Here is a 22,518-nt window from a genome sequence, read left to right on the forward strand (position 1 = left end):
CCACTTCTCCATTTCTTCAGAGCCAATTTCAAAAGCCATCTGCAGTTCTTTTCCTTCAGAGCCTGAAGAGAGTCCTCTGCCTATAGAGAGGAGAAACCAGGTTGTAAAAGAATGACGCAAAATGACAAGATCAGATGGAAGCAAAAGGCTAGAGGGTGTGAAAGAGTGATTAACTTAGCTTGTGGTTCTCTGAAAATTCCAGTGTAAACATGCGAATGAGCCTCACCCCCGCCCGTCCCAAACAACCAGGATCCTCACCTAGTCACCCCCGTCTCTCCCCCTGCTGTCACCCCACCCGTCACGCCCCAAGCCCCCGTCCCTCACCCCGTCGCAACCCGCGTCTCTCGCCCCCCTCCCTCGACGACCCTTCCCTTCCCAGCCCGCCCCCGTCATCCCATGTCCGTCTCCTGCTGGTCATTGTTGTGACTGCACTTAGAATTCTGTGCATAGCTCTGGTTGCCTCAGCAAAAGAGACAATTGCGTTTGAGGAGAGCAACTGTAATGATTGTAAGGATGGAAGGGCCAGATGAGGGGCCGTGTGTAACTGGGCTAGTCCTCACTGGAAACAAGATTGATAGATTAAACTATTGTTGTTTCACTTTGTCCTGTGGAATAGAAACATATATTAAACAATGGTGCAACCACAACTCTTGGCATAGAGAATTTCAAAGATTCACAACCCTTTGAGTGAAGGAAGTTCTGCTCATCTCACTCCAAAACAATCGGCCACTTATCCTGAAACCCAGCCAGTGTTTTAGGTTCCCAGACCAGAGGAAAAATCCTCTCAGCGTTTACCCTGTCCAACCCACTCAGAATTTTGTATGTGCCAATGAGATTGCCTCTCCTTTTAAACTCCAGAGAATATAAACCCAATTTACTCAGCCTAACAAAGGACAACCCCCTCATCCCAGGGGTCAATTCAGTGAACTTTCACTGTGCCACCTCCAATGCAAGTGTATCTTTTCTTAAATGTGGAGACCAAAACTGTACACAGTACTCCAGATGTGATCTCTCAAAACCCTGTACAACTATAGTAAGACTTCTTTATTCCTGCATTCCAAACCCTTTGCAATAAAGGCCAGTATGCCATTTGCCTTCCTAATTGCTTGCTGTGCTCTTATGCCAACCTTCTGTGTTTCTTGTAAGAGCACACCCAAATCTCTTTGGAAAGCAACACTTACAAGTTTCTTAACTTTTAAAAAATATTCTGATTTTCTAATCTTACGACAAAAGTGGATAACTTCACAATTCCCTACATTATACGCCATCTGTCATCTTGACGGCCATTTAATTAACCTGTCTCTTTGCAGCCCGTGTCCACCCCACAGCTTACCATTCTGCCTAGCTTTGCATCATCAGCTAAACTTGATAGGTTATTCTGTCTCTTCATTTAAGTCTATTCTTTTTCATTCATTCACAGGATGAGGACTTCACTGGCTGGGCCAGAATTTATTGCCAATCCCTACTTTCCCTTGAGCAGTTGGTGCTGAGCTGTCTTCTTGAACCACTCAGTCCATGTGGTGTAGATACACCCACAGTGATGTTAGGAAGGGAGTTCCAGGATTTTGACCCAGTGACAGTGAAGGAACAGCGATATATTTCCAAGTCAAGATGATGAGTGACTTGGAGGGGAACTTCTAGGTGGTGGTGCTCCCATCTATCTGATGTCCTTGTCCTTCTAGGTGGTAGTGGTCGTGGGTTTGGAAGGTGCTGTTGAAGGAGCTTGGTGAGTTCCTGTAGTGCATCTTGTAGATGGTACACACTGCTGCCACTGTGCGTCGGTGGTGGAGTAAGTGAATGTTTATGGACGTGGAGCCAATCAAGTGGACTGCTTTTTCCTGGACAGTACCAAGCTTCAAGTGTTGTGGGAGTTGCACTCATCCAGGCAGGTGGGGAGTATTCTATCACTCTCCTGACTTGTGCCTTGAATGTGGCGGACAGTCTTTGGGGAGTCAGGAGGTGAGTTACTCGTCACAGGATTCCCAGCCTCTGACCTGCTCTTGTAGCCACATTATTAACATAGATAGGGTCTATTAACATAGATTGTAGAGAGCCGAGGCCTCAGCACTGATCCCTGCAACACTTTACTGTTCACTGCCTGCCAACTTGAAAATGCTCCATTTATGCCCACTCTCTACTTCCTGTCCATTAACCAATGCTCTGCCCATGCTAAAATATTCCCCCAACTCCATCAGCCCTTATCTTGCCTCTTAACCTATCTTGTGGCACCTTATCAATTTCCTTTTGGAAATTCAGATGTACTGAGTCTATCTACCAGTTCTCCTTTATATACCCTACTCGTTACATCCTCAAAAAACTCTAATAAATTTGTCAACCCGGATTCCCTTTTAGTAAAACCGCATTGACTTGTTCTAATAATAACAAACATCGTAAGACTTGTTTAATAACAGATTTCAGCATTTTCCCAACCACTGATGTTAGGCTAACTGGCCTGTACTTCCCTCTCACTCTCCCTCTCACCTTCCTTGAAAAGTGTGGTAGCATTTGCCAACTTAGGAGATCTGGAGGTTCCTTGATCCTTTATTGTTCAATTCTTTGTTTCCATATTCCGTCAGTTCCATTATGTTAGAATAAACCATTCCTTGCACTTACACAAGATTCTTGTCCACTGAAATGATCCTCCACCTCTTCTTCAATCACCTGTTGTAGACTGTCCCCGTCGAATTTCGTCAACTGGAACAGCTGGTAATCATCGCAATTTGTCACAAGCTCAGTGATTGTGGATTTCAGATCTGTGAAGACAAATGAGAAAAGTACAAACATTATTGAGTTTCTATCCTGGCTGCTACAGCTCCTCCTGCAGCAAACAGTAGAAGCCTCCAGTGACCAACATATTCAAACCCAGAAAAATTCAGTGATATCATGGCTCATTGTGACCTCATTCCACGTACCTACCTTTGCCCGATTATCTCTTGATGCCCCTGGTTAACAAGAAGCTATCAATCCGAAATTTAAAATCAACAATTGATCAAGAATCAACTGCCATTTGCGGAACTGTTCTTTGTGCGTTTAAATGTTTCCTAATTTTAACCCGAAAAGTGCTGGCTCTAATCCCATTAGCTTTTCAATTTTTTTGAACGAAGATTTCCAAGTTTCTTTAGACATAGGGACATAGGAGTAGGAGTTGGCCTGTTGAGCATGCTCCACCATTCAATCCGATCATGGCTGATCATCTACCTCAAACACCACTTTCCCACTCCTCTCCCTTGATTTCATTCGTCTCCAGAAATCTATTGATTTCTGTCTTCAACATGTTTGATGATCAAGTTTCCACAGCCTTCAGGGGGCTGAGAATTCCAAAGATTCGCCACCTTTTAAACAAAGAAATTCCTCCTCATCTCAGTGTTAAATGCTCAGTCTTAAATCAGATAGCCTAACATCAGTAGTGGGGAAAATGTTGGGTCGATTATAAAAGACAGGGTAACAGAACACTTGGAAAACATTAGAGGGGTTAGACAAAGTCAGCATGGGTTTATGAAAGGGAAATCAAGCTTAACTAACCTACTGGAGTTTTTTGAGGGTGTAACTAGTAGAATAGATAAGGGAGAACCAGTGGATGTGGTGTATTTGGATTTCAAGAGAGCTTTTGATAAGGTCCCACATAAGAGGCTAGTGGGCAATATTAAAGCACATGGGATTGGGGTAATACTCTGGAATTGATTGAGAATTGGTTGACAGACCGGAAACAGGGAGTGGGAATAAATGGGTCTTTATTCCAGGTGGCAGGTGGGGACCAGTGGCGTACCGCAGGGATCAGTGCTTGGGCCCCAGCTATTCACTATATATAGAAATGACTTGGATGAGGGAACCAAATGCAGTATTTCCAAGTTTGCTGATCACATAAAAGTGGGCAGGGTTGTGAGGAAGATGCAAGGAGGCTTCAGGGCGATTTAGACAAGTTGTGTGTGGGCAAACACATGGCAGATGCAGTGTAACGTGGATAAATGTAAAGTTATATGTTTCAGTGTGAAGAACAGAAAGGCAGAGTATTATTGAAAAGGTGATATATTGGGAAATGTGGATGTACAAAGGGATTTGAGTGTCCTCGTGCACCAGTCAATGAAAATACATAGGCAGGTGCAGCAAGTAATTAGGAAGGCAAATGGAATGTTGGCCTTCATTGCAAGAGAATTTGAGTTCAGAAGTAAAGATGTCTTACTGCAGTTATACAGGATCTTGGTGAGATCACACCTGGAGTACTGACTTAAGTTTTGGTCTCCCTGCCTAAGAAAGGATACAGTTTCCACACAAGGAGTGCAGCGAAGGTTCACTAGACTGATACCGGTGATGGCAGGACTGTCATATGAGGAAAGATTGGTTCGACTGGGTCCGTATTCGCTAGAGTTTAGAAGAATGAGAGGGGATCTGATTGAAACTTATATAATTCTAACAGGTCTAGATGGATTGGATGCAGGGAGGATATTTCCCCTGGTTTTGGAGTCCAGAACCAGGGGCCACAGTCTCAGGATACGGGGCAGGCCATTTAGGACTGAGATGAGGAAAAAAAATCTTCACTCAGAGGGTGGTCAGTCTCTGCAATTATCTACTACAGAAGGCGGTTGAGGCCAGGTCACTGAGTATATTCAAGGAGGAAATTGATCATTTTTTGGATATTAGGGGCATCAAGTATTATGGAGAAAAATAGGGAATATGGTGTTGAGATAGAGGATCAGTCATGATCATATTGAATAGCGGAGCAGGCTCGAAGGGCCAAATGGCCTACTCCTACTCCTAGCTTCTATGTTTATAAATGGCCCACCCCTTATTCTGAGACTGTGTCTCCTGGTTCCAGACTCAGCAACCAGGAGAAATATCCTATCTACAATTATCTGTAAGAATTTTATAAGTTTGAATGAGATCACCTCTTAATTATTCACAACTCCAGAGAATATAGGCCCCAGTTTCCTCAAGGCCCCCTCTCCTCATAACACAATCCCACCAACCCAGAGATTAGTCTGGTAAACCTCCATTGCACTCCTCTGTGGCAAGTATATCCTTCCTTAGGTGAGGAGGCCAGAATTGTGCACAATACTCCAGGTGAGATCTCACCAAGTCTTTTCCATTCACTTAGCCTGTCCAAATCCCCTTGAAACCTCATCTCATCCTCCTTACAACTCACAGTCTCACCTAATTTTGTGTCATCAGCAAATTCGGAAATATTACATTTAATCCCCTCATCGAAATCACTTACACAGATTGTGACTAGCTGGGGCTCAAGCACGGATTCTTGTGATACCCCATTAGTAACAGCCTGCCATCATGAGAATGACCTGTTTATTTCTACTCTGCTTTCTGTCTGTTAATCAACTCTCAGCTCATAGCAGTACATTATCCTCAATTCAATGTGGTCTAATTTTGTTTACTATCCTCCTGTGTGGGACCTTTTCAAAAGCCTTCTGAAGACATCACATCACATCCATTGGTTCTCCTTTATCTACGCTACAAAAAAATCCAACAGGTTTTCTCTTATGTTATGTTTGTCAAAGATGATTTCCCGTGTTGACTGGTAAATGGGATTAGGTAGGTAGGTCAGGTGTTTCTCACATGTCGGTGCAGACTCGATGGGCCGAAGGGCCTCTTTGTCAATGTGTGATTCTGTGACTATGCCCAATCATATAATTACTTTCCATGTGTGTAGTTATCACATCTTATGTAATAGATTCTAACATTTTCCCCACTATTGATGTCAAATTAACAGGTCTGTAGTTCTGTTTATTCTCTCACTCCCTTCATGAATAGTTGGGTTATATTTGCTACTTTCCAGTCTGCAGGAACCTTTCCAGAATCTATAAAATTTTGAAAGTTAACCACCAATGCATCCACTGTCTCTAGCCACCTCCTTCAACATTCTGTAGATAGAGCTCATCGGGTCCAGGGGATTTATCAACCTTCAATCCAATTCATTTTGAATATCCTCTCCTTATAAATGCCAATTTCTTTCAGTTCCTCATTTTCACAAGTCCCTTAGTTCCCTGATATTACTAGGAGATTTTATGTATCTTCCTCTGTGTAATAAAGATTAATGCGATTAATATGCGTTATATTCATGAAAGCTGTCTCTTACTGTGCTTTTTCCACTATAACCCTTTTCCTATATACCTGTTCTTGTTTTCTTAGATGTGTTTTGCTAGAGATGGAGTCACAATGGCTGATAAGTGCAAGATGTTTGCAAGTTATAATTTATTTTCCTTACATCCTGTACTTTCCCACCAAACTTGCAGACAAAGCAGCCTGGACAGCTGTAACTATGTTGTGTAAAAATGTACGATTACTGCTCTTAGGTTCATTGAAGCATTCCCCTGCTTGCTAGTATTAAGGATTACCTAACTTTAACTAACTCCGCACTCCGAGTGGCATTTGTTCTACAACAACAGGTGTCAGGAACAGGATCCACTGACGGCCAAAGGCCCAGGGACAGCAGGCACCAGGGTGAGTATTTGCTATTTTCTATCACCCATGCATAGTTAGATCTGACTGACCACAGGGCCTCCTCGGAATCTCAGGGATCCCTCAGATTTGAACAGAGTTGGAGTAGCTAGAAGCAAGGGAAAAAAGATAAAAGATAACGAAGTGATAGAACGTTGTGCAGAGTATCACCAACAGCTGTCAGACAGCCAGGGAAGAAAGGCTTAGCGGGTGCCCCTCTGAGGTGAAGAGCCTCACGACTGTGTTAGACGCCTTGACTCAGGGACAGCAGGTGGGAATTACTTAACAAGGCTTCCCAAAGGTGAAGAGCCTCATGCATAGGATCCCCATCAGCTGACACACAGACTGGGTAAGGGGACTTAAAGGGTGCACCTCTGAGATGAAGAGAAGGTGATCAACTGTAAGTCACCCCAATAAGGTCGAGGTGGGAATATTTAACGGGTATTTCCAAAGGGGAAGAGCCTTCCGCATTGGGTCGAGGACCCAGGAGAAGAGACAGGTTGCAAACACTAGATAGGCGAAAGCCAGTCGTGCTACAGAATGTAACCTGCAAGTATGGCAAGGAAGGCGGTAGGTACTCAGGGGCCCATCAGAGTTCCTGCTAGGCAAATACGCCAAAACAAATTAGATGATAAAGGATGGTTGCGACCCTGAATGGATCCCAGAACAAAAGTAAAAGCTTGCAAATTGTTGTCTGTACATTTTATTAGTGTCCTTTGATTTTCTTATGTGTCTGCATGTCATTGTCAGGTGTCTACAAGTCTCTGCACAAAAGGCTGGTTAATCTTTTGTGTTCTGGTCTTGCGTGTTTTAGTTTAAGTGGCTGTGTTTTAAATTGGTGTAAATAAAGGAGAGTGGCTGTTTCAGTGACTGCAGCTTGATGTTTAAGCAAGACCACCTTTAAATTTTGGGTTATTCCGTCAGATGTTGTGTGAATGGAGAATGGGAAATGTGTAATAAAGAATCTGTGTGAATAGAGCGCGCATGCCTATGTGTGTGTACACGTGTGTGTTTACTTCCCTAAACTGTAAATTTGGAGCAGTTTAATGAGTTGGATTAAAAGAAAGCACAACTAACTTACAGCATTGGTTTGTTTAAAAGGTTCGAGTTGAGACTTCTAGCCAAAGAAAATGGCAACGCAATAAATGTTGATAAACACGTGGGGGCTTTTAATCCGGATAGCAATTCACATGTGAGAATGGGCAAGTTTTAATGTTTGATAGTGTCAATTGCAATTTTGAAATAACTGACCCGAGTTGGATTGATCTTGGGTTAGAAGCTTCTTTCAAAATTTCAAGATTTAAGGCTGGGTTCCTGACAAAGTTCTCAAAACAGGGAGGGTATTCTTTTATAAAAACAAAAAACTACTGCGGATGCTGGAAATCCAAAACAAAAACAGAATTACCTGGAAAAACCCAGCAGGTCTGGCAGCATCGGTGGAGAAGAAAAGAGTTGATGTTTCGAGTCCTCATGACCCTTCAGCAGAACTGAGTAAAGTTAGGAGAAGGGTGAAATATAAGCTGGTTTAAGGTGGGGGTATTCTTTTTTTCATTTGAAATGTTCGGATAAAATTTACATTAATTTAAAATGCTACAAGTTTCTGTGCTGAAAGGGATTTTAAAATTTATTTGTACAACTGTGAAAAGACCAGTTTGTTCTCAAAATTTAAAGATTAGCCTGAAATCTTGAAGAAGTTTGGCAGCAAATCAATTTGAACTATTCAAAACATATGAGTTAAAAAAGAACGGCTAAAAATTCAAATTAACGACACCTTTTACTGGCCATTTCTTTCAAATTTGGTTAAATAACAAACATTGGAAATTGAAATTGTTTTAAGGTGAAAAAGGATAAACTCAAGAAGTATTGGGTGAGAAAAGACTTTGAAAATGTTAAAAGGCTTCGAAACAATGGAATTTAATCTAAATTTTGGGCAAAGCTAACAAAAGCATTTCATAAAGCAAGTTTAAAATGGAGTTTGATTTCAATCAGACATTCGCCGAAGGAAGTCTTTTTTAGAAATTATGTGGTGACGCATTTCTGTACTATTGCCAGAATATTGTTGGGTCCCGTAGCCTTTGCAGTATCCAGTGCCTTCAGCCGTTTCTTGACATCACATGGATTGAACTGAATTGGCTGAAGACTGGCATGTGTGATTCTGGGGACCTCCGGAAGAGGCCGAGATGGATCATCCACTCGGCACTTCTGGCTGAAGTTGCAGCAAGTGCTTCAGCCTTATCATTTTCACTGATGTGCTGGTCTCCCCCATCATTGAGGATGGGGATATTTGTGGAGCCTCCTCCTCCAGTCAGTTCTTTAGTTGTCCACCACCATACATGACCGAATGTGGCAGGACTTCAGAGGTTACATCTGATCCATTGGTTGTGGGATCGCTTAGCTCTGTCTATCACTTGCTGCTCATGTTGTTTGGTACGCAAGTAGTCCTGTGTTATAGCTTCACCAGGTTGACACCTCATTTTTAGGAATGCCTGTTGCTGCTCCTGACATGCCCTCCTGCACTCTTCATTGAACCAGGGATGATCCCCTGGCTTGATGGTAAAGGCAGAGTTGGAGATATGCCGGGCTATGAGGTTACAGATTGTGTTTGAGTACAACTCTGCTGCTGCTGGTGGCCCACAGTGCCTCATGGATGCCCAGTCTCACGTTGCTAGATCTGTTCAAAATCTATCCCATTTAGCACAGTGGTAGTGCCACACATGATGGAGGGTATCCTCAATGTGAAGGCTGGACTTCATCTCCACAATGTGTGGTAGTCACTCCTACTGATACTGCCATGGGCAGATGCATCTGTGGCAGGCAGGTAGGTGAGGATGAGGTCAAGTATGTTTTTCCCTCTTGTTGGTTCCCTCACCACCTGCCACAGACCAAGTCTTGCAGCTATTTCCTTTAAAGCTTGGCCAGCTCAGTCAGTAGTGGTGCTGCCGAGCCACTCTTGGTGACGGACATTGAAGTGCCCGCCCAGAGTATTTCCTGCATCCTTGCCACCCTCCGTGCTTCCTCCAAGTGATGTTCAACATGGAGGGGCATTGAATCATCAGCTGAGGGGCAGTGCGTAAGTGGTTATCAGCAGGAGGTTTGACCTGGTGCCATGAGGCTTCAAGGGGTCCAGAGACGATGTTGAGGACTCCGGACTTCCTCCCGACAGTACACCACTGTGCTGCCACTTCTGCTATGCCTGTCCTGCCGGTGGGACAGGACATACCCAGTGGGGGATGATGGTGTCTGGGGCATGATCTGTAGGGTATGATTCTGTGAGGATGATTGTGTCAGGCTGTTGCTTGACTAGTCTGAGAGGCTCAAAGTGAGGCAGATCTCCCAATTTTGGCACAAGCCCCCAGGTGTTAGTAAGGAGGACTTTGCAGGGCCGACAGGGCTGAGTTTGTCATTGACAATGCTGGTTGCTCCATCCAGTTTCATTCCTTTGAGACTTTTTAGCAGTTTCATACAACTGAGTAGCTTGCTAGGCCATTTCATGGGGCACTGGAGGGGGTGCAGAGGAGATTCACCAGGATGTTGCCTGGGATGAAACATTTAAGTTATGAAAAGAGGTTGGATAGACTTGGGTTGTTTTCGTTGGAGCAGAGAAGACGGAGGGGCGACCTGGTCGAGGTGTACAAGATTATGAGGGGCATGGACAGGGTGGATAGGGAGCAGCTGTGCCACTTAGTTGAAGGGTCAGTCACGAGGAGACATAAGTTCAATGTGAGGGGCAGGAGGTTTAGGGGGGATGTGAGGGAAAACTTTTTTACCCAGAGGGTGGTGACGGTCTGGAATGTGCTGCCTGGGAGGGTGTCGGAGGCTGGATGAGCACTTGGCACGTCATAACATTCAAGGCTATGGGCCAAGTGCTGGTAAATGGGATTAGGTAGGTAGGTCAGGTGTTTCTCACGTGTCGGTGCACATTCGATGGACCGAAGGGCCTCTTCTGAACTGTGATTCTGTGGTTCATTTAAGAGTCAACCACATTGCTGTGGGTCTGGAATCACATGTAGGCCAGACCAGGTGAGGATGACAGATTTCCTTCCCTAAAGGAAGGAAAATAGTGAACCAGATGGGTTTTTTAAAATGACAATTGACATTGGTTTCGTGGTCATTAGACGTTTAATTTCAGATTTTTAGTGAATTTAAATTTCACTGTCTGCCATGGTGGGATTCATACCGGGTCCCAGAGCATTGCCCTGGGTCTCTGGATCACTAAACCAGCAACAATATCATTATTCCACCGCGTCCCCCTCAAAGGCACAGGAACCCGACAGGAAAGGTGAATAAACTGTGGCCAGCAAAAGAAGTTAAGGATCACATTAGAACAAAAGGAGTGGCTTATAAGGTTGCCAGAAAAAGCGATAAGCCTGAGGATTGGAGGCAATTTAGAATCCAGCAAAGGAGGACCAAGAAAATAAGAAAGAAAGGGAAAGAGAATATGAATGCAAGCAAGTGTAATTACCATATTATTTATTTTTTCTTGGACTTCTTGGACTGTAGCTTTAAGATTGGGCTGTGGCTTTAAAAACTGCCATGGCTGCAGTTTAAAAGAGGTTGTTCACCAGAGCAGGAAGAAGAAAATCTACAATGTTGCTATAATGGAACAGTCTATGCCAGGTTGGACAAAATGGAGCTGGAAAGGAGACATAAATTAAGAGGGAACTGCCTAGCAACAGTGTTTTGGTTGGCTGCTGACCAAGTGACCAGGTTTTGTTTGAGGATAGTGCGGTAGATCAGTTCCTAGTCTGAAAAGAGGAAAGACCTGAAACTGCTCTCTTCTGTGTTTTGTAAGACTCCAGTAATCCTGCCACAGTAGTTAGCTGACTATTCCTCACATCTGTATCCTGCTTTCTTTGAGAAACCCCTGTCAAGAAAAGGGGAAAAACCACCAGTATAGACATTAAAAGCAAGTTACAACTAGAGAACCACCGACTGAAAGTGCTGGGAGACCACCACGTGTTACTAACCACTAACTGCAAGGAACTTGGAAGAAAGCAATCAAAATCATCCCATCTAATCCTGAACTCCAGATCGGTGCTATTGAACTGTTCTATCTCACCCTTAAAATCCATGGTGGGTGTGTGTGTGTTAAAGAAGGGGTAGAGTTTAAGTTATACAGTTAAAAGTTAACAGTTCATTTTTTTTTTCTTTCGCAAGGCAATTTATTTAATAAACAGCTATTTACTTGTTAACTTTACAAACCTGGTGCTTGTATTCTGTTAACCTAAATTAAGCAGTTAGGTAGAATTGGGGCAACTTGGTGGTCTGATTAAAATTCTCACATTTATCACGGCTCGGGAGCAGTGCTTGACACTATAGTGCACTATCCCCAGTGAGTCGTGACTCCAGTCAGTTACATAAAGACAGATTGTAAAAGCCTCTTTAGCTATGTAAAAATGCAAAGTTAACAAGAACAAATGTGAGTCCACTGCAGGCAGAAACAGGGAATTTATATTGGAGAATAGGGAAATGCTGGAGAAACTAAACATGTACTTTGTGCCTGACCTCATGGAGGTTTGTGGGGCAAATGCCACTTGGAGCACAGAGTTAGTTAAAGTTAGGCAAAACTTATTATAAGAAGCCGGGGAAATCTTCAGTGAATCAAAACATTACAAAGAGCAGTTACAATAATTGTACAATTAGTGGTACACTGCGTCAGTTTCCGATAACTATATGCTGTTAATTTAAAACATCTTACATGAATACATCCTGATTGATTAACAATGTTGGTGCACAATTCTGGACAATATTGCTTCTCAAGCCTTGGTTAAGGAACACCGTTGCTCAGGACTACCCAGGCCCACTATTGTGTTGCAGCCTGGGTTCCTCAAGTGCAATTTCATGCCTGGGTCAATTCATGGTGGCTCTGCAATGTCTTATGTCTTACCCAAATCAGGCAAGGCAGCACTTGATTAGCAATAACCTGCTCACCCATGCTCAGCTTGGGTTCTACCAGGGCCACTCAGCTCCTAACCTCATTTCTGCCTTGATTCAAACATGGACAAAAGAGCTGAAGTCCTGAGGTGAGGTGAGAGTGACTGCCTTTGACTTCAACGCTGCATTTGACGGAGTGTGGCATCAAGGAGCCCTGGAAAAACTGGAGTCAACGGGAATCGGGGGAACACTGTCTGCTGGTTGGAGTCATACCTAGCACAAAGGAAGATGGTTGTTGTTGTTGGAGGTCAATCATCTTAGTTCCAAGGCATCACTGCAGGAGTTCCTCAGGGTAGTGTCCTTGGCCCAACCATCTTCAGCTGCTTCATCGATGACCTCCCTTCCATCAAAAGGTCAGAAGTGGGGATGTTCACTGATGATTACCCAATGTTCAGCACCATTCGCGACTCCTTGGACATCAACTGCTTCAATATCTAAATGCAGCAAGATCTGGACAATATCCAGGCTTGGGCTGACAAGCAACAAGCAAAATTGATGCCATACAAGTGTCAGGCAGAATCAATCGCTCCCTGACGTTCAATGGCATTACAATCGCTAAATCCCCTGCTATCAACATCCTGGGGATTACCATTGACCAGAAACTGAACTGGACTAGCCATATAAATACTGTAGCTAAAAGAGCAGGTCAGAGGCTAGGAATCCTGTGGTGAGTAACTTTCCTCCTGAATCCCCAAAGCCTGTCCACAATGTACAAGGCACAAGTCCTGAGTGTGATGGTATACTCCCCACTTGCATGGATGGGTGCAGCTCCCACAACTCCCAAGAAGCTTGACACCATCCATGACAAAGCAGTCTGCTTGATTGGAACAACCATTCACTCCCTCCACCACCGGCTCACAGTAACAGCAGTGTGTACCACTTGCAAGGTACACTGCAGAAATTCACCAAGGCTCCTTAGACAGCACCTTCCAAACCCCGAACCACTATCATCTAGAAGGACAAGGGCAGCAGGTGCATTGGAACACCACCACCTGGAATTTACCCTCCAAGCCACTCACCGTCCTGACTTGGAAATATATGACAGTTCCCTCACTGTCGCTGGGTTGAAATCCTGGAACTCCCTCCTTAACAGCACTGTGGGTGTACCTGCACAACATGGACTCCAACTGTTCAAGAAGGCAGCAGCTCACCACCACCTTCTCAATGGCCATTAAGGATGTGCAATAAAGGCTGGCCTAGCCAGTGAAGCCTACATCCCTGGAATCAATGAAAAATAATTTGTTCCACAACTTGTAATACTTCTTTAAATATTAACCATTGCAAGTCTACTGTAAAATCTTTTGATGTATTACCCATTCCACCTTAGCCACCTTGCCCCTCACACCTTCACAATTTCCACTGTTCGGATTTAAGACCTTGGTTTCAGAAGGAACTATATCACTTTCAAATTTAATATAAGATTCTATCATATTATGGTCACTATTTCCTAATGGCTCCTTGACAGCAAGGTTATTAATGAGTCCTTTCTCATTACATAATACTCAATCTAAAATAGCCGATCCCTAGTTGGTTTTTTTTAAATTCATTCACGGAATGTGGGCTTCGCTGGCTGGGCCACCCACTGGTAGGTACATCCACAGTGTTGTTAGGGAGGGAGTTCCAGGATTTCGACCCAGTGACAGTGAAGGTACTGCGATATATTTCCAAGTCAGGGTGGTGAGAGACTTGAAGAGGGACTTCCAATTGGTGGTGTTCCCATCTATCTGCTGCCCTTGTCCTTCTAGATGGTAATGGTAATGGGCTTGGAAGTGCTGTTGAAGGAGCCTTGGTAAATTCCTGCAGTGCATCTTGTAGATGTACACACTGCTGCTGCTACGTGTCGGTGGTGGAGAGAGCAAATGTTTGTGGATGTGGTGTCAATCAAGCGGGGCTGCTTTGTCATGGACAGTGTCTAGCTTGTTGAGTGTTGTGGGAGCTGCTCTCATCCAGGCAAGTGGGGAGTATTCCATCACACTCCTGATTTGCGCCTTATGGATGGTGGGCAGGCTTTGGGGAGAGAGGTGAGCTACACGGAGCATGATTCCTAGCCTCTGACCTGCACCTGTAGCCACAGTATTTATATGGCTAGTCCAGTTCAGTTTCTGGTTAATGGTAGCCCCCAGGATGTTGATTGTGGGGGATTCAGGTGATGGTAATGCCATTGAACTTCAAGGGGCAACGGTTGGATTCTCTCTTGTTGGAGGTGGTCATTGCCTGTCACTTGAGTGGCGTGAATGTTACTCACCACTTGGATATTGTCCAGGCCTTGCTTCTTTGGACATGCACTGCTTTAATATCTGAGTCGTCACGAATGGCACTTAACATTGTGCAATCATTAGCGAACAGCCCCACTTCTGACCTTATGATGGAAGGAAGGTCATTGATGAAGCTGCTGAGGATGGTTGGGCCTGGGACACTACCCTGAGGAACTCCTGCAGTGATGTCCTGGAACTAAGATGATTGACCTCCAAAACCACAACCATCTTCCTTTGTGCTAAGCATGAATCCAACCAGTGGAGAGTTTTCCCCTCCAGTTCCCATTGACTCGTTTTGCTAGGGCCACTTGATGTCACACTCAGTCAAATGCTACCTTGATGTCGAGGGCAGTCTCTCACCCCTTATCTCAGGGTTTCAGCTCTTATGTCCATTTTTGAACCAGGGGCTGAGTCTCCCTGGCAGAAGCCAAATTGGACATCAGTGAGCAGGTTATTGCTAAGTAAGTGCCACTTGTTAGCACTGGTGATGACCCCTTCCATTACTTTACTGATGATTGAGAGTAGACTGATGGAGCGGCAATTGGCCAGGTTGGATTTGTCCTGCTTTTTGTGTACAGGTTGTACCTGGGAAATTTCCCACATAGCCAGAGTTGTAGATGCACTGGAACAGTTTGGCTAGGAGCACAGCCAGTTCTGGAGCACATGTCTTCAGTACTATTGCCAAAATATTGTCAGGGCCCAAAGCCTTTGCAGTATCTTGTGCCTTCAGCCATTTCTTGATATCATGTGGAGTGAACTGAATTGGTTGAAGACTGGTATCTGTGATGTTGGGGACCTCCAGAGTAGATGGGATCATCCACTTGGCACTTCTGGCAGAAGATTGTAACAAATGCTTCGGCCTTATCTTTTCCACTGATGTGCTGGGCTCCTCCATCATTGAGGATGGGGATATTTGTGGAGCCTCCTCCTCTAATGAGTTATTTCACTGTCCACCATTCACGACTGCATGTGGCAGGACTGCAGAGCTTAGACCTGATCCGTTGGTTGTGATTTCACTTGCTGCTCATGCTGTTTGGCACACAAGTAGTCCTGTCATAGTTTCACCAGGTTGACACTTCATTTTTAGGTATGCCTGGTGCACCCCTGCACTCTTCATTGAACCAGGGTCGATCCCCTGGTTTGATGGTAATGGTAGAGTGGGGTAGATATGCTCGGCCATGAGATTACAGATTTTGTCCAATGGTGCTGATGGCCCATACTGCCTCATGTCTTCAGCTGCTGGATCTGTTTGAAATCTATCCCATTTAGCACGGAAGTGCTATACACAACACGACGGGTATCCTCAATGTGAAGGCAGGAGTTTGTCTCTGCAACGACTGTGCGGTGGTCATGTCTACTGATACTGTCATGGACAGATGTATCTGCGGCAGGCAGGTTGGTAAGAATGAGGTCAAGTGTGATTTTCTCACTTGTTGGTTCCCTCACCACCTGCCGCAGACCCAGTCTAGCAGCTATGTCATTTAGGACTCAGCCAGCTCGGTCAGTAGTGGTGCTACAGAGTCACTCGTGATGATGGAGATTCTGTGAGGATGACTATGTCAAGCTGTTGCTTGAGTAGCCTGTGTGACAGCTCTCCCAATTTTGTCCTTCCCAAAAGGACATTAGTGAACCAGATGGGTTTTTACAGCAATCGACAATGTTTTAATCGTTAGACTATTAATTCCAGATTTTTATTGGTTGTAGTGGTTCACGGCACAATTAAATCATATTTAAAAACATTTTATGTGACCTAATGTATTTTAAAAGTCCTAGTTATATGTTTAATGAAATGTATGATGTTTGAGAATGCTTAATTGAAAAAACAAAATCAGCCCTGGCACGGTCACAATGGCTGTACCATGACCATTCTAAAACGTTAATTAGCTTGAAGACATATGCGAGTAAGATATCCGATATCTGAGAGATCATTAATATTCAGCAACTTATAACTATGAGCTGCCTTACAACTAAAAAACATCCCAAATGGCGCCAAAGAAACATCATCAGGCAAAAATGGAGATTGAGAAAAAGGAGATATTAGAAAAACTGACCAAAAAGTCACGTGGTAGATTTTAAGAAGTTTCATCACTCACTTTTATAAATGCATTTAGTAAAACAGTAACCAGGTTTATGTTATAATGTATCCTATGCCATTAGGTTTCAATATTTTGCAAAAACGACTTGCTTCTTTTGATTATATGTAGCAGTGAGTAGCACCTGCTAAATATAGGCATCGACAAAATGTTCTGTTTACGAAAACCTTAGGTTTCTCCAGAGACGACAGATAGTTTGTCCACTGATTGTTCAGAACTTTTAATACAAGATTATAGTACTTGGACAGCAAAATGCTCAGCAATAATCATAAAATTACAGAAGATTTAAGGGACAATGCAGGACGCTAATCAATTGGAATGATAGCAAATAGAATAATAGAATAATGCAGATTGAGGACTTCTGTTCATCATGCCTGTTATAATTCTTTAGTACTGTAATGGCTCACTTAAATTTGTAGTTGTTTTGCTGAAAAGAACTTTACGTGAAACAGCTTTAAGCAAATCAGGTTTTCACATTACAACTAATGTAAAAGCTGCACTTGCATTCTATTGGATATTTCCTGTCAGAAAGAACATTGAAACATTTTACCCAACAAGTTGAAATACTGTAAATTCTAAAAGTTCCTATCTTCATAAATAAAATATCTTAAAATATAATAAATTTAAATATATATAGAATACGTGTGCTAACACCTCCTACTTATGCCCAGCAGGTCACTTTCTCTCCCGAACACTCACCGCAAGCAACAGCTCAGGAGTGGCCAGAGGGAGAATGCAAGCGGGACGAAGGCGGGGGGGGAGGACTGAGCGCTGTTGAGAAGATGCCGCTCCAAAACGGATCAGGACATACACATTCCATCGGCTGTGTCAGGAAATGTCACTGAAGTGAAAGCCCCATCTCTAAGTGTGCGTGCCAGCCCAATTATATCCATGATGCTAAAGCAAAACACGCTGAATGAGGCAACTTAAAACAGGTACTTACTGTATAGCCATTCTTGTGCTCCAACGCTACCTGCACCCTTAGTTAAGCTGTTCCAATACAGCTACAACAAGGGCATAAAGTGTGGAAAATTGCCAAATATGGATGACCTATCCACAAAAAGTAGCTGTACTCCACATGTGAGGTGGGAGTGACTGCCCCTGACACCAAGGCAGCATTTAACAGATTGTGGCAGCAGGAGCCCGAGCAAAACTGAAGTCAATGCAAATCAAGGGGAAACTCTTCACTGGTAAATATTAGTAGGATTTATCTGTACCAGTAAGGTATATTGGTAAGGTTTTTTTTCTAAGCAGTAGTAAGGTTAACTAATAAATAAAGGAATGGCAGGGCTGCTCCAACCTCGAATGTGAACATCCAAGATGCTTCCCATGTCCTGCACAAATGGCTGTGGGATCAATTGCAGCATTTGAGCTCCAGGTATCATAGCAGCAGCTGGCAGCGCTGCAGTGCATCCGTGAGGCTGAGAACTACATGGATAGCACCTATATGGACCTGGTCACCCCACATCTTAAGATTATGCAGGAAGAGGGGGGAAACAGGTGGCCACCAGGCAGTCAAAAAGAAACAGACGGGTAGGACAGGAGTCCCAAGTGCACCCCACTCTCCAACCAGTATCCCGTTCTGAATACTGATAAGAGTGATTGTTCATCAAGGAAGTACAGCCAAATCCAAGTCCATGGCACCTCAGGGGTATAAGAAAGTCTAGAAGAGCCATAGAGAGAGGTAATTCAATAGTTAGGGGAACAGACAGGCATTGTGGTTACAGATGGGAATGCAGGATGGTTTGCCGTCAGCCCTGGTGCCAGGGTTAAGGATGTTACTAAGCGGCTGTAGAGCACCCAGACGAGGAAAGGGGAACTACCAGCAGTCATGGTCCACATCTGTATCAATGACAGAGGTAGAAAGAGGGATGTGGCCCTGCAGTCAGAATTTAGGGAGCTAGGCAGAAAGTTAGCAAGTAGGACCTCAAAAGTAGTAACCTTCAGATTATTCCAAGTAACAAGCGCAAAGTGATTACAGAAATAAGAGGAAGTGACCATAATATGATAGAATTTACCCTGCAATTTGAGAGGAAAAAGCTGGAATCAGATGTAATGGTATTACAGTTGAATAAAGGCAACTACAGAGGCATGAGGGAGGAGCTGGCCAGAAATGACTGTGAGATGAGCCTAGCAGGAAAGACAGTGGAACAGCAATGGCAGGAGTTTCTGGGAGTAATTTGGGAGACACAGCAAAAATTCATCCCTAGGAAGAAGCAGCATACTAAAGGGAGGACGAGGCAACCATGGCTGACAAGGGAACTCAGGGACAGCATAAAAGCTAAAGAGAAAGCATACAATGCGGCGAAGAGCAGTGGGACACCAGGGGATTGGGAAGCCTACAAAAACCAACAGAGGACAACTAAAAAAGAAATAAGGAGGCAGAAGATTAAATATGAGGGTAAACTAGCCAGTAACATAAAAGAAGATTGCAAGAGTTTTTTTAGATATATAAAGGGTAAGAGAGAGGCAAAAGTGGACATTGGGCCGCTGGAAAATGACGCTGGAGAAGTAGTAGTGGGGAACAAAGAAATGGCGGAGGAACTGAATAGGTACTTTGCGTCAGTCTTCACAATGGAAGACATGAGTGACATCCCCAAAGTTCAAGAGAGTCGGGGGGGCAGAGGTGAATATGGTGGCCATTACCAAGGAGAAGGTGCTAGGAAAACTCAACGGTCTGACGGTGGATAAATCACCTGGACCAGATGGATTACACCCCAGAGTTCTGAAGGAGATAGCTGAAGAGATAGTGGAGGCATTAGTGGTGATCTTTCAGGAATCACTCGAGTCAGGGAGGGTCCCAGAGGACTGGAAAATCGCTAATGTAACCCCCCTGTTTAAGAAGGGATTGAGGCAAAAGACGGGAAATTACAGGCCGATTAGCCTGACCACGGTCGTTGGTAAGATTTTAGAGTCCATTATTAAGGATGAGATTTCAGAATACTTGGAAGTGCATGGTAAAATCGTGCAAAGTCAGCATGGTTTCATCAAGGGGAGGTCATGCCTGACAAATCTGTTAGAATTCTTTGAGGAGGTAACGAGTAGGTTACACAAAGGAGAGCCAATGGATGTTATCTACTTGGACTTCCAGAAGGCCTTTGACAAGGTGCCGCACAGGAGGCTGCTCAGTAAGATAAGAGCCCATGGTGTTAAGAGGCAAGGTATTAGCATGGATAGAAGATTGGCTGTCTGGCAGGAGGCAAAGAGTGGGGATAAGGTGGTCCTTCTCAGGATGGCAGCCGGTGACTAGTGGAGTTCCGCAGGGGTCAGTGTTGGGACCACAACTTTTCACTTTATACATTCATAATCTAGATGAAGGAACTGAGGGCATCCTGGCTAAGTTTGCAGATGATACAAAGATAGGTGGAGGGACAGGTAGTATTGAGGAGGTGGGGAGGCTGCAGAAGAATTTGGACAGGTTAGGAGAATGGGCAAAGAAGTGGCGGATGGAATACAACGTGGAGAAGTGTGAGGTCATGCACTTTGGTAGGAAGAATAGAGGCATGGACTATTTTCTAAATGGGGAGAGAATTCAGAAATCTGGAGTGCAAAGGGACTTGGGAGTCCTAGTCCAGGATTCTCTTAAGGTTAACTTGCAGGTTGAGTCGGTAGTTAGGAAGGCAAATGCAATGTTGGCATTTATTTCGAGAGGACTAGAATATGAAAGCAGGGATGTGCTGCTGAGGCTTTATAAGGCTCTGGTCAGACTACATTTAGAATATTGTGAGTAATTTTGAGCCCCGTATCTCAGGAAGGATGTGCTGGCCCTGGAGAGGGTCCAGAGGAGGTTCACGAGAATGAACCCAGGAATGAAAGTCTTAACATATGAGGAACGTTTGAGGACTCTGGGTCTATACTCGATGGAATTTAGAAGGATGAGGGGGGATCTGATTGAAACTTACAGAATACTGAAAGGCCTGGATAGAGTGGACGTGGGGAAGATGTTTCCATTAGTAGGAGAGACTAGGACCCGAGGGCACAGCCTCAGAGTAAAGGGAAGACCATTTAGAACAGAGATGAGGAGAAACTTCTTTAGCCAGAGAGTGGTGAATCTATGGAATTCATTGCCACAGAAGGCTGTGGAGGCCAGGTTATTGAGTGTATTTAAGACCGAGATAGATAGGTTCTTAATTGGTAAGGGGATCAAAGGTTACGGGGAGAAGGCTGGAGAATGGGGTTGAGAAACTTATCAGCCATGATTGAATGGCGGAGCAGATTCGATGGGCCGATTGGCCTAATTTCTGCTCCTATGTCTTATGGTCTTATGATAAGACAGATGAATGCATGGCCGGAAAGATGGTTCAGGAGGGAGGGCTTTAGATTCTTAGGACACTGGGACTGGCTCTGGGGGAAATGGGACCTGTACAAGCCAGAAGAGTTGCACCTGAACAGAGGTGGGACTGAGTTCCTTTACCAGTGCTGCTGGGGAGGGTTTAAACTGACTTGACAGGGGTGTGGGAAACAGGAGAAAATATCAGGAGAAAACCAAGAGAGAATACCAGGATCCACAAAATACTGGAAAAGACAGCACTAAAATAGAGAATAGTAAGTTCATAGATGGAGTCAGAGTAAGGGAGAAAGTAATAGTCTAAATCAGGTTTACATGCATGCATGTGAATGCACGGAGTGTGGTAAATAAGATTGATGAGCTACAGGCACATGTCATATGGAAACATGATGTTGTAGCCATAACAAAGCCTGGCTTAAGGAAGGGCAAGATTGGATATTAAATATTCCTGGATACGTGTTCAGGAAAGATGTAAAATGAAGAAAAGGGGGAGGGGTGGCAGTATTGTTTAAGGAGAACATTGTGGTGCTGGAGAAAGAGGATTATCCAAAGGGGTCAAGGACAGAGTTGATTTGGAACAGAAATGATGCAATTACATTGCTTGGTGTAGTCTGTAGACCACGAACGAGTGGGAAGAGGAACAAATCTGCAGGGAAATTACAGAGAGGTGCATTATAGAGCAGATATAATGGGGGACTTTAAATATCCAAATAAAGTCTAAGTAACTGGTAGTGTAAAGGGCAGAGTGGGGGGGGGGATGTTCAGGAGAATCTTGAATGTATTATCTGTTCCAATAATTGTTGCCAGCTCCATTTTCAAATCAGATGGTGCCAGAGTCTGTAACACGAGAGAGAGGTGATAATACACCAGTTCCCAAACAGTGGGCAGAATTTTACGCTCGCCCGACCGACTTGGAGGCAGGCGGGCGGCTGATTGCCGCTGAACAAATGGGCCGCGCCGCCATTTTCCGCGGGCAGGCCAATTAAGGCCCGCCCCGCGGGTAAGCGACTCCCATGGAGAACAGAAAAATAGTCGCGAGGGCGGGCAGCCTCAGACTGCCGGTTCCAATGGGGAGCTGGCAGCTTGCATAAAGAGTGGCCAGGCAGCCAGCTTGAGGCAGTGCACCACGGCCATTCATGGAGAGAGGGAGAGAGGGAGGGAGGTCCGAGTGGACAGCAGCATGAGCAGAAGGAGGGGGGCAGGCTGCAGGAGAGGCCAGCGGGGGGCCACTGTGCCCCCCGATTTTCCGATGCATGCCTTGCTGTCCTCCTGCAAGAGGTGGGCATTCGTCGGCTCCTTCAGTATCCGGAGGATGGGAGGAGGAGGGCCCCCCATGTCACCAGCCAGGCGTGGGAGGAGGTCGGTAACACTAAGTGCCCATGATGATGTGCGGCGCACTGGCACACAGTGCAGGAAACAATTCAATGATTTGCTGCGCTCTGGAAGGGTGAGTACCATGCCTGTCTTGGCCATTTGACCCAGAAGGCAGCCTTAGCCTTAG

At 44.6% G+C, this 22,518-nt stretch overlaps 2 protein-coding genes across 2 annotated transcripts in view; one reads left to right on the forward strand and one right to left on the reverse strand.

Moving 5' to 3' along the window:
* LOC144671986 (NACHT, LRR and PYD domains-containing protein 3-like) overlaps nt 1–18,114 on the reverse strand; it is a 39,982-nt gene extending 21,868 nt beyond the window's left edge. The window contains exons 1-3 of the mRNA XM_078533923.1: nt 18,030–18,114; nt 2,614–2,753; nt 2–80 (exon numbers count right to left, since the gene is read on the reverse strand). Of these exons, the coding sequence (XP_078390049.1) occupies nt 2–80; nt 2,614–2,753; nt 18,030–18,114 (304 nt within the window). The remainder of the gene's footprint in view (nt 1; nt 81–2,613; nt 2,754–18,029) is intronic.
* Nucleotides 1–22,518, forward strand: part of LOC144672030 (NACHT, LRR and PYD domains-containing protein 3-like) — a 977,887-nt gene that overhangs the window by 612,677 nt on the left and 342,692 nt on the right. The gene's annotated exons all lie outside the window — the stretch shown is intronic.

The sequence above is a fragment of the Cetorhinus maximus genome, chromosome 35, assembly GCF_964194155.1.
Source record: "Cetorhinus maximus chromosome 35, sCetMax3.hap1.1, whole genome shotgun sequence".
NCBI lineage: Eukaryota > Metazoa > Chordata > Chondrichthyes > Lamniformes > Cetorhinidae > Cetorhinus > Cetorhinus maximus.